The sequence below is a fragment of the Phacochoerus africanus genome, chromosome 2 (assembly GCF_016906955.1).
Source record: "Phacochoerus africanus isolate WHEZ1 chromosome 2, ROS_Pafr_v1, whole genome shotgun sequence".
In the NCBI taxonomy this organism is placed as follows: domain Eukaryota; kingdom Metazoa; phylum Chordata; class Mammalia; order Artiodactyla; family Suidae; genus Phacochoerus; species Phacochoerus africanus.
The window spans coordinates 251,925,648-251,941,043 of record NC_062545.1 but is presented as its reverse complement, the minus strand read 5'-3'; the positions used below and the strand labels follow the sequence as shown (position 1 = coordinate 251,941,043).

General features: G+C 42.8%; 1 protein-coding gene across 4 annotated transcripts in view; it reads right to left on the bottom strand.

The window, feature by feature from the left end:
• Positions 1-15,396, bottom strand: part of ELP1 (elongator acetyltransferase complex subunit 1) — a 75,927-nt gene that overhangs the window by 15,313 nt on the left and 45,218 nt on the right. For all 4 annotated transcript variants that reach the window (XM_047768105.1, XM_047768107.1, XM_047768106.1 and 1 more), the window contains 11 exons: positions 14,903-15,018; positions 14,463-14,536; positions 13,626-13,704; positions 13,444-13,523; positions 11,597-11,734; positions 11,402-11,487; positions 10,942-11,090; positions 8,412-8,535; positions 7,411-7,508; positions 5,212-5,413; positions 2,412-2,473 (listed from right to left, as the gene is read on the bottom strand). In XM_047768105.1, the coding sequence (XP_047624061.1) occupies positions 2,412-2,473; positions 5,212-5,413; positions 7,411-7,508; positions 8,412-8,535; positions 10,942-11,090; positions 11,402-11,487; positions 11,597-11,734; positions 13,444-13,523; positions 13,626-13,704; positions 14,463-14,536; positions 14,903-15,018 (1,208 nt within the window). The remainder of the gene's footprint in view (positions 1-2,411; positions 2,474-5,211; positions 5,414-7,410; positions 7,509-8,411; positions 8,536-10,941; positions 11,091-11,401; positions 11,488-11,596; positions 11,735-13,443; positions 13,524-13,625; positions 13,705-14,462; positions 14,537-14,902; positions 15,019-15,396) is intronic.

The window sequence follows — 15,396 nt, the reverse complement described above, 5'->3', positions numbered from 1 at the left end:
TATGGCACAGCAGTGTGGAATATGAGCCACATCTGCAACCTACACCACAGCTCATGGCAATGCCAGATCCCCAACCCACTGAGCAAGACCAGGGATTGAACCCGCATCCTCATGAATACTAGTTGGATTCATTTCTGCTAAGCCACAATGGGAACTCCCTACAAGTTCTTTTATGGACACGTATGTTTCCATCTCTTGAGTATATACTTAGGACTGAAATAAACTACTGAGTCATACAGTAACTCTTTGCATAACTTCCTCTCACCTTTTTTTTAAAGGGCCATACTTGAAGCACATGGAAGTTCCCAGGCTGGGGGTTGAATCAGAGCTGTAGCTGCTGGCCTATGCCACAGCCACATCAACACCACATTTGAGCTGCACCCGCAACTTATGCTGCAGCTTGTGGCAATGCAGGGATCCTTAACCCACTGAATGAAGCCATGGATCAAACCTGCATCCTCAGGGATACTACTCAGGTTCTTAACCTGCTGAACCACAAGAAGAACTCCAATTCTATGCTTTTTTTGAGAAACCACCTCTTTTCCACAGCAGCTGCACCATTGTGCAATGCCACTAGCAATATGCAAGGGTTTTTATTTCTCCACATCTTTGATAACACTTGTTTCATTTTTTTGATTAAAACAATTTTAGCGGGCATGAAGTGATAGTTCACTGTGGTTTTGATTTGCATTTCCTTAATGAACAACAATGTTCTTGTGCTTTTTGTCCATCTGTATATCTTCTTTGTAGAAATATCTATTCAAGTCTTTTGGCCATTTTTTTAACTGACTTGTCTTTTTGTTGTTGAGTTGTAAAAGTTCTTTACATTTCTGGACATAACAGAGAAACTATAAATCAATATGCTTACTGAACGAACACAAAATTCTCAAGAAAACTGAATCCACCAATATAGAAAAAGGGTAATACATTACGACTAAGTTGGGTTTAATGCAGGAATGCAAGGCTGGTTTAATATTCAAAAATCAATAAAATTTACCCTATCACTGGTTTGAAAACAAAAGAAAAACATTCATCTTAGTTGAAGATGCATTTGGCAAAATTCAGTACCTGTTCATGATAAAAACTCTCAGAACCAGAAACAGAAGGAAATTTTCTCAACCCAGGAGGACAAGGATTGGCAAATTTCTTCTGTATAAGGGTGGACATTAAATACTTTAGGCTTTCTGAGACAGACTGCCTCTGTCACAACTCCACAACTCTGAAGTGCAAAAGCATCTACAGACAATGTGTAAACAAATAGTGGGGCTATCTCTGTTCCAATAAAACTTTACAAAAACAGACGGTCAGCCAGATTTGGCCCATAGGCCATAGTTTGCCAACTCCAACAATGGCCCTACCATGTTCTCATATCTATTAAAACAAACAGACAAACCCAGAGTTCCCTTGTGGCCCAGTGGGTTAAGGAACTGGTGTTGTCACTATAGCAGCTTGGGTCGCTATTGTGGAAATTCTACATGCCGTGGGCATGGCCAAAACAAACAAACAAACAATACCTGTTCCCCCCCCCCCCCAAAGAACTAGCAAACATCACACTTAAGGGTGAATAACTGAATCTCTCCCACTAATATTGCTCACTGTAGACAAGGCCAAGAGTTAAAAACTCTACAAGGGCCCATACTTAGGGAGGTTCCTACACTTTTGTGAGTTTTTACCTTGAGGAGCCCTGCCAGGTTCTCACAGTGAATATCAGAGGGAAATACACTCTGGCAGGGGCAAGGGAAAAGGAGCCATATGAAAACACACCCAGAAGACATTGATCTTAACAAGACTGGCTCTTAAACTACTTTGCCAGAGCCTAATTAAAGTGGGTTTTATAAGGGCCTAACCCATGTGGAGGAAGGGAAACTAGAGCACCCTCCAACCTCGTGTCCTACCTCGGTTAAAAAAACTGAGAAGCACTTAAGTTCACAGTTGTTGTACATGCTCACTTAAAGACTGAGACCGAATCACAGGACTACACAACACTTCTCTTCCCCCCTGTCCCCGCCACTACCTCATCGCCATATCACTAAAGGCCTATTTATCAAATTTCCTTTCACCCACTATGTCGTGGTAGGCTTTCAACACCAACAAAAAAAAACTACAAGGCACACAAAGGGGACAAAAAGATAGTCTGAAGAGCCAGAGCAAGCATAAGAACCAAACTCAGACCACTAGTGCATTTTATAGAGCAGTTCTTTGGTATTCTACCCTCACAGAAATTTTAATTATTTAGAGATATACTGAATTTATATTTCCTAAGTCAAGTCGGCAAGACTGAAGGCCTGCAGGGCAAATATGATCTCAGGATTTCCTAAATACCCCCAGTTCCTTTAACTTTCATGGTTGCTAAGGTACAGCTGAAAAGTCCTTGCTTTGGGGAAGTTTTAGAAGGGAGGAACTGAGTTTACCTGGGCGTACTGTTCCAAAACGGCGGCTGCGTCACTGTACTTCCTCTGCTCAACAAGCTTTCCTGCAAGAGCAATAATACCATTTACCACAGCTGGCTTACTAAGAATAGCGCTACCAAAACTCAAAAAGGGATTTGGTGGGACTATTTAAATCAAAAGGGTCTCCTACAAATTGGAGACTGAGCTCTACACAGTATATATCCAAAATGAGCTGCTTTAAAATAGCATTTTCAAAAGTGTTCCCCAAGACTGTTCAAAGGATAATAAAAGGCAGTACCCAAGAAACCATTCTCAGGTCATGTAAGTCTGTGAAGCATTTTGAGCAAAACAGTGTTAAACATTTGTTTGCTAAAATGCTTCATTATTATGTCTTTATTGTGCATCAAACTATATACTTTGTGAATTTTTTTGAAAGATATAGGCAGGAATACCATGGAGTCTATCTTAAATGGCAGTTATAATCTAAATTCAGCATGAGATGTGAAAATCACATACAGTCAAAATGAGCCATGAAAAATGCAAAGACACAGATGGGAAACTGACTGGCTAATCCATTTTCTTCCTCTAATAGGAAGAGAGTGCTGTTTCTTGGGTTGAGCACTAGAGGGAGGTAGTTGGCTTATGTTTCCAATCAAGTATTATCTCTAAATATTAGAATTGCTCTCAGCCCTCCTGAGATAATCTCACTATGAGAGGTACACAGAACCAACCCAAAGTTAACTAAGGGACTGGCACATTCATGTCTCTCATGTCACACTAATTATCACTGACAAAAACAGGAAGAGTCATCTCCACTATTTAAATAGCTAATTTTCAGAGTTCCTGTCATGGCGCAGTGGTTAACGAATCCGACTAGGAACCATGAGGTTGTGGGTTCGGTCCCTGCCCTTGCTCAGTGGGTTGACAATCCGGCGTTGCTGTGAGCTGTGGTGTAGGTTGCAGACATGGCTCAGATCCCCTGTTGCTGTGGCTCTGGCATAGGCTGGAGGCTACAGCTCCGATCTGACCCCTAGCCTGGGAACCTCCATATGCCATGGGAGCAGCCCAAGAAATAGCAAAAAGACAAAAATAAATAAATAGCTAATTTTCTTTCTTTTGGAGGCTTGTGTAAATGTACATATCAAGTGACTCCACCTTAAAACACAAATCTTTGACCACTGCGCCTCCCTTTTTTTTTTTTTTTTAACTAAAAAACTGGGAGAGCTGGGTATACTCCATCATAAGGCATGATAAACGACAACCTAAGAGGAGCAAAGAAGAGAAGATAATAGACTCCAAGAATAGAGCTGGAAGGTGTAAGCTACCAATAACAAGTTTCTAGAGAAGAAATATCAATGGAGCCAGAATAATAGTTAAGAGGACTCAAGGAAGGGCTTCTCAATACTTATAAAAAGAGCACAGCTTAAGAAATTGAAGGGGCTTACAGAAGAGCCCACATATCTAATAATCAAAAAATGCCAGAATATCACTTTTTCTTTTTTGTCTTTTTTTAGGGCCACACCTGCAGCAATAAGGAAGTTCACAGGCTAGGGGTCAAATCAGAGCTGCAGCTGCCGGCTTACACCACAGCAACATGGGATCCGAGCCGTGTCTGCGACCTACACCACAGCTCATGGCAATGCAGGATCCTTAACCCACTGAGAAAGATCAGGGATTGAACCCAAGTTCTCATGGATACTGGTTGGGTTTGTTACCACTGAGCCATGACAGGAACTCCAGAATCTCATACATTTTTTTATAATTCCAAGTGGAAAGAACAATGTGAAATAGCTAAAGAAAATTATGTATATACACTTAACTGGAATTTCTCCAGAACTGCTTTTATAGGGAAGATCATAATATATACAAGACTCTTGAAAAGTAAGGGGAAAATATACCAATCACTTACTTCAAGCACGGCTGAGAGGGCCAGAGCCCTACACATTTCTCCCTCCCTTGGGCACTCTGGGAATGCCACTCCACTCTAGGAAATCAGATTCTGTAAGAGCCTCACCTCTGGTTCTGGCAAACCCTAGACCCTGAACAGATAAACTGCCTTTGCTTTAAGACTGCTTATACATCTGGCCTCATTTCTGAAAACTGCTATTATGGTTTTGAATGATGTATTGTCCATATTTGAATGACCTCATCCCAAAATTCATCTTTATCTTCCTACAGAACATGGCCACCCAGCTACACTGTAGTAGGTACAGCTATAAGATGTGAATTTTGGTGAATGAGATGAAGGAGTGTTAGCTAGGTCATTTAACTTCAGTGGCCTCTCATGACTCTGGCTTTTCCCCTTCCTAAGGACTGGAATGCAGATGTGGACAGAATCCAGCTACAACTATCTGCCTGAGTGATGGCAGATCCACACAATGGAAGGACTTGTCAGTCCCATGAGAGAGAGAAGCAAGCTACTTTCTTTACTGTGCTGCTGTATTTTGCGACTCTTGTAGCAGTTCAACCTTTACCAAATAAATCATTCCAAATTAACTTTATTTTTTTTAGGGCTGCACCCGTGGCATATGGAAGTTCCCAGACTATGGGTCGAATTGGAGCTGTAGCTGCCAGCCTATGCCACAGCAACATGGGATCCTCGACCTTGAGCAAGGCCAGGGATTGAATCTGCATCCTCATGGACACTAGTTTGGATTCACTTCTGCTGGACCACAATGAGAACTCCCCAAATTAACTTTCATCAGTGGGCATGAGAGTGCCTCAAGGTATGCTGCCTTTCATTGATCTGCAAAATTGTCAAACAAAACCAAAGAAACACAAAACCTTTCTCATTTTGGAAAACCCAAATGACTATGTTTACCTGCCAGAGTTCTGCCCAGGCTAGCCAGCTGGTCTTTGGTCAATTCCAGCTGGGCTGCCACACAGAGCGCTTGCCGCCAGTTGCCACAAGCCAGAAAGGCGCTGAGAGCTTTCTCGTGGGCACCGCAGCGGGCAAACACAAGCCCCGCTGGCTCATGGAGGTGCTCTTGCAGCAGATGCTCCCCATAAGCAATGCTGATGTCCTGGGATAAGACGAGACATAGGGTCAGGGAGGAAAAAGTGATAATTATTTTTTAAATCTCCATTGTGGGCTGTCTTGGTCATTATACTTAAAACTCCCTGGAATTACTTAGAAAAACCCTGGATGACCAGTGTGTTCAATCTTTCTTCCACTCAAAACCTTACTGAGGATGTGCCATTTCACCAACAAATAATTACTGAGTACTATTCTGGGAGTGAGAGTAATATAGGAATGCAAAAAATAAAACCAAACAAGCAAAAAAAGAAAAAACACAAACCCCAAACAATAACAAGCGCCACCACCAAGTTCTTGCTCTTGCGGTGAAAGAGAACGAACCTATAAACACAATACAGTCTATGGCATAATAGGCACACAGTGGTCAAGGGACAGAGAGCCCGGGGCATGCTATTTTGGGGCTATGAGGAGAAGCAGCCCGGCCAAGAGTCAGGGGGGAGTATTCCAGGCCGAGCACAGAAAGCACCACGGCCACCAGGAAGGAATGCATATGGAACACACAGGAAGGAATAACAAGAAGGCTGGTATGACGGAACAGAGAGAGCACAGGAGAGGAACAGACAATGAAAATGAAAGCAAACAGGCAGCTTCTGGCCAAATTCTCTATTCCCTAGGTTAGTATTAGGCAGGGAAACACAGGGATGTAACACAGGGTCCCTATCCTTCAGGGGACCCATGGCCTGGTGAGGCCAACAAATCAGTCAATCACAGGTTGAAAAATGCCTTCGCCCAGGTAAGAACAAGGTACTCTGGGAGCTCAGTGTTTGGCATCTCACCCAGGAATGGCTTTCCAGCAGAGGAGACCTGAGAGTTAAGAAGGACCAGTAGGAGAAGGAAAAAAAAAAAAAAAGAAGGACCAGTAGGTCTAAAGGCAGGCAGGCAGAGGGCCGGCAGAGGCAGCTAATGTTAAATAGGCAGGCAGGGGCCAGGTCATAGAACATGGGCAATTTGTGGACAAACTGAAAATGGAGGTGATAATGGCACAGTCTCCACATCCCAGGTTCTCAGGCAAGTCATTTCCCCATGTGAAAACTGTGCACAACACCTACCAGGTTGTTATGAGAACTACAATACATTTAGTTGATAAGCCAAGTATCTGGCAAATGAGAAAAGCTAAACAGATGTATGGTTTTGTCCTTTCTTTCTCTTTTATTTATTTTTTTGTCTTTTTGCCTTTTCTTGGGCCGCTCCCGCAGTATATGGAGGTTCCCAGGCTAGGGGTTGAATCGGAGCTGCAGCCGCTGGCCTACGCGAGAGCCACAGCAACGCAGGATCCGAGCCTTGTCTGCAACCTACACCACAGTTCACGACAAAGCCGGATCCTTAACCCACTGAGCAATGTCAGGGATTGAACCTACAACCTCATGGTTCCTAGTCAGATTGGTGAACCACGACGGGAACGCCTCTTTCTTCCTTTATTTCAAGGCCACACCCTCTGCATATCAAAGTTTTCAGGCTAGGGGTCAAATCAGAGCTACAGCTGCTGGCCTACACCATAGCTACAGCAACTCGGGATCCGAGCCGAATCTGCAACCTACACCACAGCTCATGACAACACTGCATCCTTAACCCACTGAGCCAGGGATTGAACCCACGTCCCCCTGGATACTAGTCGGATTCATTTCACTGCCACAATGGGAACTCCGAAACAGATGTTTGTTTAAAACACACCAAATATCCAGAAATATATGGGAAACATTAGCACTATTCAGGATGACTGGTGAGGGTGGGCAGGATGGAAATTGCCATGGTATTTTCGGTGAGGAACCAGTGACAGAGCAAGGTTTCTGGCCTGGGCAAGCTCTTCAGAAGAGGAACAGGTCAGGGCTGTTCCCCCTGACCTTGAAGATAAGAACCTCAAGATGATAATTAGTCCGGAGATAAACCTTGAAACCAAGGACAGTGTCCAGGACTCTGGATACGCCCCCTTTCCAAGTGAGCACAAAGCAAAATAAAGAGAGCCTTGTTTCCCATGCTACACACCTTGTACTGCTGCGAGTCCGGCGGGTATAACTCCAGGGCTTTGTTATACAAATTTTTATCTTTTATTAAGTTTAAGCATTCTGGGAAGTACTCTGGCCCTGCAGGAGTAAGATTCATACACACACAAGCTTAAGACTTGGGAAGCATAATGGACTTCATTTCTATCAATGGTCCCTACCTAAAATCAGCAAGGGACCTTTTAAAACCTGCATAATCAAAACAGAATGCAGGAACGTGAATTTTAATGAGCACCACCGGAGATTCTGAGGTATGAGAAGCACTAATTGGGATCAGAGTTGTACATAAAGGAATTTTACACCATCCCTGATAAATGACCATCCAGCCCAGTGTTCTCACACCCCCCTTAATAAGAATCACCCGGGGAGCTTATTACTCGTTCACATGCCTGCATCCTACCGCAGCTCAGCTGAAGCAGATTCTCCAAGGAAGCAGAAGCTGAATGCTTAACAAGCACCCCAGGCAACCCTTCCTTGACCCCGTCTCAGCCTTCAGGAAAGAATCACAATTGCTAAAGCCAGAGGTCTGGCACCGGTCAGGGATGGGGTTAAGCAGAATACCAGGCACTGTGCTGGTTCTACTCCGCATCACTGTCAGTCAGATCCTTGTCTTTTGGGCACTGCCAGCAGGCACCGCCACTCAGACAAGCTGAATTTCCTTTAGGTGTTTGTAAACACCAAGAAAAGAATGAATTATCAACCAATTTTGATCCTGAGTCATGAAAGTGAATCTCAAAGCTGATCACTCTTAAAAGGATTTGCTCTATCTTGGCTTTGGTGCCCCTCCAGCCCATTCAAAGACATCTGCTTTACCCTCAGGTTTTCAAAAGATATGATACAAATAAGGTACCTCACTGTTAATATTTTCTACTTTGGAAATTGAAATCAATCTGTCTAAACTAACATTTGACTTCAATATATACCCCACCTAGTTCCAAAGATTATTTGAAGCAGATATAAAAACATGCTAGTCCTCACACTTACCACATTTGCTGAGGTGGCCAATGGCTTTTTCATACCGTTTCAGATATTTGTCTATGGTGAACCGCTGATAATTTGTTTCCATTTTCTTAAGTGTATTAAGAAATGGAAGATATTCTTTAGGATCCTAAAAAAAATTTTTAATGTTTTAAAAAGAACTTTAATGCTTATCATTATATTTACTTGTAAAAATGAAAACAAACACTAATTATAGCAATAAACTCAAAGCTGCATGATTTTTAAAATATATACTATATTAATATAGTATACAAAAAACAACTTTTTGTGTGTTTTTTTTGTTTGTTTTGTTTTTTGTCTTTTAGGGCCATACCCATGGCATATGGAAGTTCCCAGGCTAGGGGTCGAAGGCCTATGCAATGCAGATCTGATTGGCGTCTGTGACACCACAGCTCACAGCAATGCCAGATTCTCAACCCACTGAGGGATCAAACTTGCGTCTTCATGGATACTAGTTGTGTTTGTTACCACTGAGCCATGACGGGAACTCCCCAAAAAACAACTTTTGGTAAAGATGCTTTAACATATGGGTGTTACTAATTTTCAGAGTTTTTTTTTTTTGGTCTTTTCAGGGCTGCACCTGCAGCATATGGAGGGTCCCAGGCTAGGGGTCCAATCGGAGCTGTAGCTGCTGGCCTACACCACAGCCACAGCAACGCAGGATCTGAGCCGTGTCTGTAACCTACACCACAGCTCACAGCAATGCTGGATCCTTAACCCACTAAGCAAAGCCAGGGATCGAACCTGCATCCTCATGGATGCTAGTCAGATTCGTTTCCACTGAGCCACAATAGGAACTCCTTCATTCAGAAGAATAATGACTGACTTAGCTATATCTCACAATAGCCACTTGTTTCATAGGCTAATAAGGAAAACAAGGTTACGATCTAGAAAACAAGGAACAAATGCATCTAATTTTTTTCAAAGAGTGCAAGGCATTACACTTGGAGCTGTTTTCATGACACTTCATGTCCTCCATTTGCAAAGACCAGGTGTTAAAACAAAGATAAAATTATACTGAGTAGGACACAAAACTGCGGCCCCTGCAAACCAAGTTTTTATTGGCACAGACTCTCTCTCCAGCTCTGTGCCATGTTGCACAAAAAAAAAAAAAAATGTTTTCTGGGAGTTCTTTGTGGTGCAGCAGGTTAAAGATCGAGCACTGTCACTACAGCAGCTTGGGCTACTGCTGTGGCCTGGGTGCAATCCCTGACCTGGGAACTCCCACATGCCTAGGTGGGGCCAAGAAAAAAAAAACCAAAAACTTGTTTTCTTCCTAAAGAAGAGCTGCTTCTTGTTCTTAATTTCAATGGGCAGACAGGATGAATACAGGAACAAAATCTGAGTGTAAATAATTAAATGCTCGTGTATGTGATTAAATGCTCATGCATTGTAAAAGCCAAACAATCAACAAACATGTAGTAAGAATCTGTTACATACAAAACAAAAATGCAATATAAACCTTATCCTCAGGAAACTTACAATCTAGTAGAGGAGATAGATGGTACTCGGGGTAGGCCCTGGGCGCCACAGAGGCATATAGGAGGGCCATCTCATCCAGTTCCTGGTTGGTAGGCAGAGGGGCAAGAATGGCTAAGGGGAAAAAATGCTACCTGGGCATTATTCAACCAAGATGAGTAAGAATCAGCCAGGTGAGTGATAGGGTCAGGGCAGTGAAGCCCAGGGCCCATGGGAGATGGAAGTAATGCTACCTGCAAAGGGATATGGCAGTTGGGAGACAAAAGCACTACCTTCCCTCCACTACAGAGAAAGAGGATTAACACCAAGAGATGAGAACAGAGAGCTACATCAAGACCAGACCGTGGAGGGATTTCTAAGCATTATGTATCCTGAACTTCACCCTAGGGGAAATGGGGAGCCCATGAAGGATTTTAAGCAGAGAAATGAAGGATCAATTTCCGCTTTGGCAAGGAAAGAGCAAAGAAAGGAAGGATGGGGAAGAAATGGAGGCTGCAGAAAAACCACTTTGAAAAGCCCAGAAGAGGGATAATGAGCTAGGAAGCAAGGGCCGAAGAGACTAGCAGGTCTGCCTCCAGGCCGGTACTGACAGCATTTTTTTTTTTTTTGGTCTTTTGTCTTTTTTTTTTTTGGTTGTTGTTGTTGCTATTTCTTGGGCCGCTCCCGCAGCATATGGAGGTTCCCAGGCTAGGGGTTGAATCAGAGCTGTAGCCACCGGCCTACGCCAGAGCCACAGCAACGCGGGATCCCAGCCGTGTCTGCAACCTACACCACAGCTCACGGCAACGCCGGATCGTTAACCCACTGAGCAAGGGCAGAGACCGAACCCGCAACCTCATGGTTCCTAGTCGGATTCGTTAACCACTGCGCCACGACGGGAACTCCTTATTTATTTATTTATTTATTTTTTATTTTTTTTTACTGACAGCATTAAAGTCAGACCATGTACCTACCGCACTGTCAAGAACAGGGTTTCACGCTACCATGTCTACAGAAACAAAACCGAGAAACACGTCAAAGCAGTAACCCCACATACCTTCTGTGACTTCTCAGCTACCATGAGGACCAAATCAAAGTTGTAGGTCCCGAGAGAATGATCATATAATTCATTAACATCTACCAGAAGCAGCAAATACTTCAGGGCCTCTTCGGCACTCACAGCATCAGGAACCAGGGGAGCATTTCCTGTCGGTGTATAAGAACACACAACAGAAGAAAACCATTTGGGGAACCCCCCCCTACTTAGCAACATAACCCAAAAGACAAAGTAACACATTTTCTGGACAGAAATGGACACCAGATGAACATATTATTTGACTCTTTTGTACCAGGTTTACAGGGCAGCACACACACAAAACGGACCCAGTCCCTAAAACGGAGACCCAAAGGCCACAGGCTACATCGGTGACTGGCCCTGGTCCTGGTATCTCCAGAAGACCAAAGACTCCCCTGTCAGCCGAGGCCCCAACATACACTCTTGGTCGACATGTCTCTACCTTGAAGCTCGTGTACCTTCTGCAGCACAGTTTCCAGTTCTGGAGTTGTTTTCTTCACATGAGACGTGAGTATTGATAGGCAGTACCTGAAGTAGTAAGTGAAGGACACCAAGATGAGAGGGACACACAGGCGGAATAAAAGCAACTACGCACTTCTGTCATTCACAAGATGCCAACTAATGACAGCACACGCACTTGTGAGGATTTATGTTCTCCATGGCTGCTCTCATCGCGTCGCAGATAAGGTCCACTTTTTTCCCATCCGGATCGCTGGACGGCTGGACAGTGGGGGTAGATGGTGGAGGGTACATGGTCTTTGTAACATCTTCTTCCCTAAGAACAAGTGTGTATTCAAAGGTCACTAACCAAACAGGTGTCCTGGCTATCAAAGTACTTATTAATATAAACCGTGGAGTGCTGATGACATAATAAGTAAATGATAAAAGTACTCACATATAAGGTGAAAAATGGAAAAACTTACTGAGGAAATGAAAACATGTCCACAAAAGACACAGGGATGTTCAGAGACGTATTTGTATAGCCCCAAACTGGGTACAGTCTAGGTGTCCGGCCACAGGAACGTGAAGAAATAGACTAGTATATTTATACTACGGCATATTGCCGGGTGATAAAAAAGAATAAACTGATACATATAAAAACATGGCTGAGTCTCAAGATAAAAAGCTGAATGAAAGAAGCTCTTTACACAGAAGAGTATATAGCATATGATTCATTAATATCAGGTCCTACAGTGAAAAACTCAAAAGTGCCGTTGCCTAGTAGGTGGGGACAGAGACCAATGAGAAGGGACTTAGACAAACATTCCAAGATGAGGGAAATGTTCTCTATGTGGATAGGGATAAGAAGAACATATCTGTCAAAATTCAGGGAATGGTATGCTTATAATCTGTGCATTTCACTATAGATAAATTTGACCTGGGGAAAGGGTGGAGCCCATAGCCAAAGACCATGCTCTAGTTCACGGAAGCAAGGTGAGGCAGTAACAGGTAAAGTGGACGGATGTCTACAACTCCCTTGAAATCTAAGTTAAAGATGAATGGTGGGTGGACAGATGGTAGACAGTGATAAAGCACAGGAAAGCAGGAAATGCGAATCTAGGTGGTGGTTAGAAAAGGTCTCTCGGAGTTCCCGTCGTGGCGCAGTGGTTAATGAATCCAACCAAGAAACATGAGGTTGCAGGTTCAAACCCTGGCCTTCCTCAGTGGATTAAGGATTCGGCGTTGCTGTGAGCTGTGGTGTAGGTCAAAGATGTGGCTCAGATCTCACATTGCTGTGGCTCTGGTGTAGGCCCACAGCTACAGCTCTGATTGGACCCCTAGCCTGGGAACCTCCACATGCCGCAGGAAGGGCCCTAGAAAAGGCAAAAAGACAAAAAAAAAGAAAGAAAGAAAAAAAAGAAAAGGTCTCTCAACTTTTTCTATGCTTAAAAATTTTCATTAAAACAAACAAACAAAAAAACAACTCCAAGGATTTCTCATTATGGTTCAGCATGCCAAGAACCAGACTAGTATCCATGATGATACCAGTTCAACCTCTGGCCTTGCTAAGTGGGTTAAGGATCTGGCATTGCTACAAGCTCCAGTGTAGATCACAGATGCAGCTCAGATCCAGCACTGCTGTGGCTGTAGCGTAGGTGGGCAGCTGCAGCTCCAATTCAACCCCTAGCCTAGGAACCTCCATATGCCACAGGTGTGGTCCTAAACAGAAAAAAATAAAAGCAGAAAAAAGTCATCACAGAAAAGATCCTATTTGTTTCAATTTCATGAGAAAAACAGTTTCAGATGTACGCCTAAAAATAAAGTCAAATAATAATTTTAAATGACATGTTTAAAGACCTTAGTTCTAAAAAGAAGGGAAAAGAGTGAAAATGCAGTACATGTAGCACCTAAGAGTTATAGAGATTAAAAAAAAAGATATTGAAGATTTAGTGATTTTTCTCCATTTATCTGTTCCATTTCCTTAACCAGAGAGGGAAAATTATGGATATGATAGGATACTCATGAATTATTCAAAACACTTACTTCAATTCTGTGAAAAACAAATTAATATGATTTACAGAATCGATCTGTCTTATGAAGGTGTCCACATTTTCAAGAAACACCTACCAAAAAAAGAGCAAGAAAGGACAAAACATTTTAGTTTGGATCATAGTTTGGATCAAGCCTCAAGTAAGCTATGGTAAGAATCAGATTTAGAATGTTACCTTAGGGTTATGATCATGAATCAGATTGAGATTAATTCTCAGTTTTCTCATGCATTCAAATGCTTCTTTAAACATAAGTCTGTGAAGAGACAGAAAATGGACAGGGCATTTCACAAAAATTAAGCTCATTTGGACTCAAGCACATTTTCATACTAATATAAACCAGCTAAAATTAGGCTACAGCCTAGCTACTCCTGAATTTCTACTCTGAAGTCCTAGGATGAAGAGTATCAGGTACCAGGCTCATCTACCTTCCTACAAGGTGTGATGTTGTCCTGATGGCCAGCGGAAAATTACACTTCCGCCCGACCCCCACCCCCCACCCCCCACCACGAGAAAATCATTACAGAACTTTGGGCTACTTTCTTTTTTAACAGAATGTTAGCAGATCTTTCTAATATAAAGTTTCCCTTAAATTCTAAGATTCAAACAATGGATCATTTCCCACAACAGTGGCTAAGGCATTTTTGGGTCACAGGCCTTTGCCCAAGTCTGCTGAAAGCCTTGGGACTTCTTCCTTGATAAATACCCATAGACACAGGATGGTGCAAAATCTCCTTGGGTTTACAGGCTATCTAAAGCCCATATGGATCCCTTTAGGCTAGGAAGCCCTGTTTCATAGGATGAGCCTCAGGATTCTTTCTGCTAGGAATGTCTATCACACCATGCAATATAAGAACCAAAGTGTGAAAAAAAAAACCTCTGAGAATCCAACTGAAGACAACTGTAATGGAAGTCTTAAAGACTTTTGACATTTTACAAATTTTAATGCAATACTTGCTCTCTTTACACATAAGTAACTACAGTAGGTTAACTAGTCACATACACAGTACTCACTTGTCCAACCACTTTCGGATTTGAGCCAAAACCAGAGCTCGATGATGAACAACTTCTAAGTTTCCCCTTGGCATCTTAAAATAAATCAATGACATTTTTAATTAAATAGAAAAAATTTAAATACCCAGGATATATAACTTTAACTAACTCTTCTTAGAGAACGAACACAACAATGTGAAATAAGCAAGCACACTTCTGGCAAAATTTAGTTCTGCTAAAAATTTATTTTGACTTTCAAGAGAAGCTTCCCTCTCAACCTTACTGGGTAGAGCCTGTATTAATACTCTTTGCATAAAGCTAGTAACAGAGAACTCAGCAAGGAAAGGTTTGTAATAAATTAATACAAATAATAAGAGAGCCTAACCTACAACGCACAAGAATTCTGTTTGGTAGCTACTGCCAAACGACAATCAGGAACATAGCCAGAAAAATCAGCTTACCTGTAATATAAGCTTTGTGTCCTGGGGCACAACCGTGACAATGCGTGAACCCCTCTCCACCTTCCGCAGAGATTCCGCATTAGGCACGTGGCTGCTGCTCAGACCTGCCTGTAATGCTAAAGACGCCATAGGCTAAGCCTTATGAATTGTCAGGGAGCTCCTGCTGTGGCACAGGTCAACGATCCAGCACTGTCTCTAGAGCAGCACAGGTTCAATCCCTGGCCCAGCACAGTGGGTTTAAATGTCTGGTGTTGCCACAGCTGTGGCGTAGGTTACAGCTGTGTCTTGAATTTGATCCCTAGCCTGGGAACTTCCGTATGCTGTGGGTATGGCCAAAAACAAACAAACAAACAAACAAACAAAAAGATTCACTGTCAGGACAGCTCTATTAACTGCAGCTGAAACTGAAGAAAGTAATTAGTAATTACCAACCAGGCTGCACTGCTCTCTCACTCTATCAGAAAGGCCATTAGCCGTTCGGAGGAGCAGTCTCA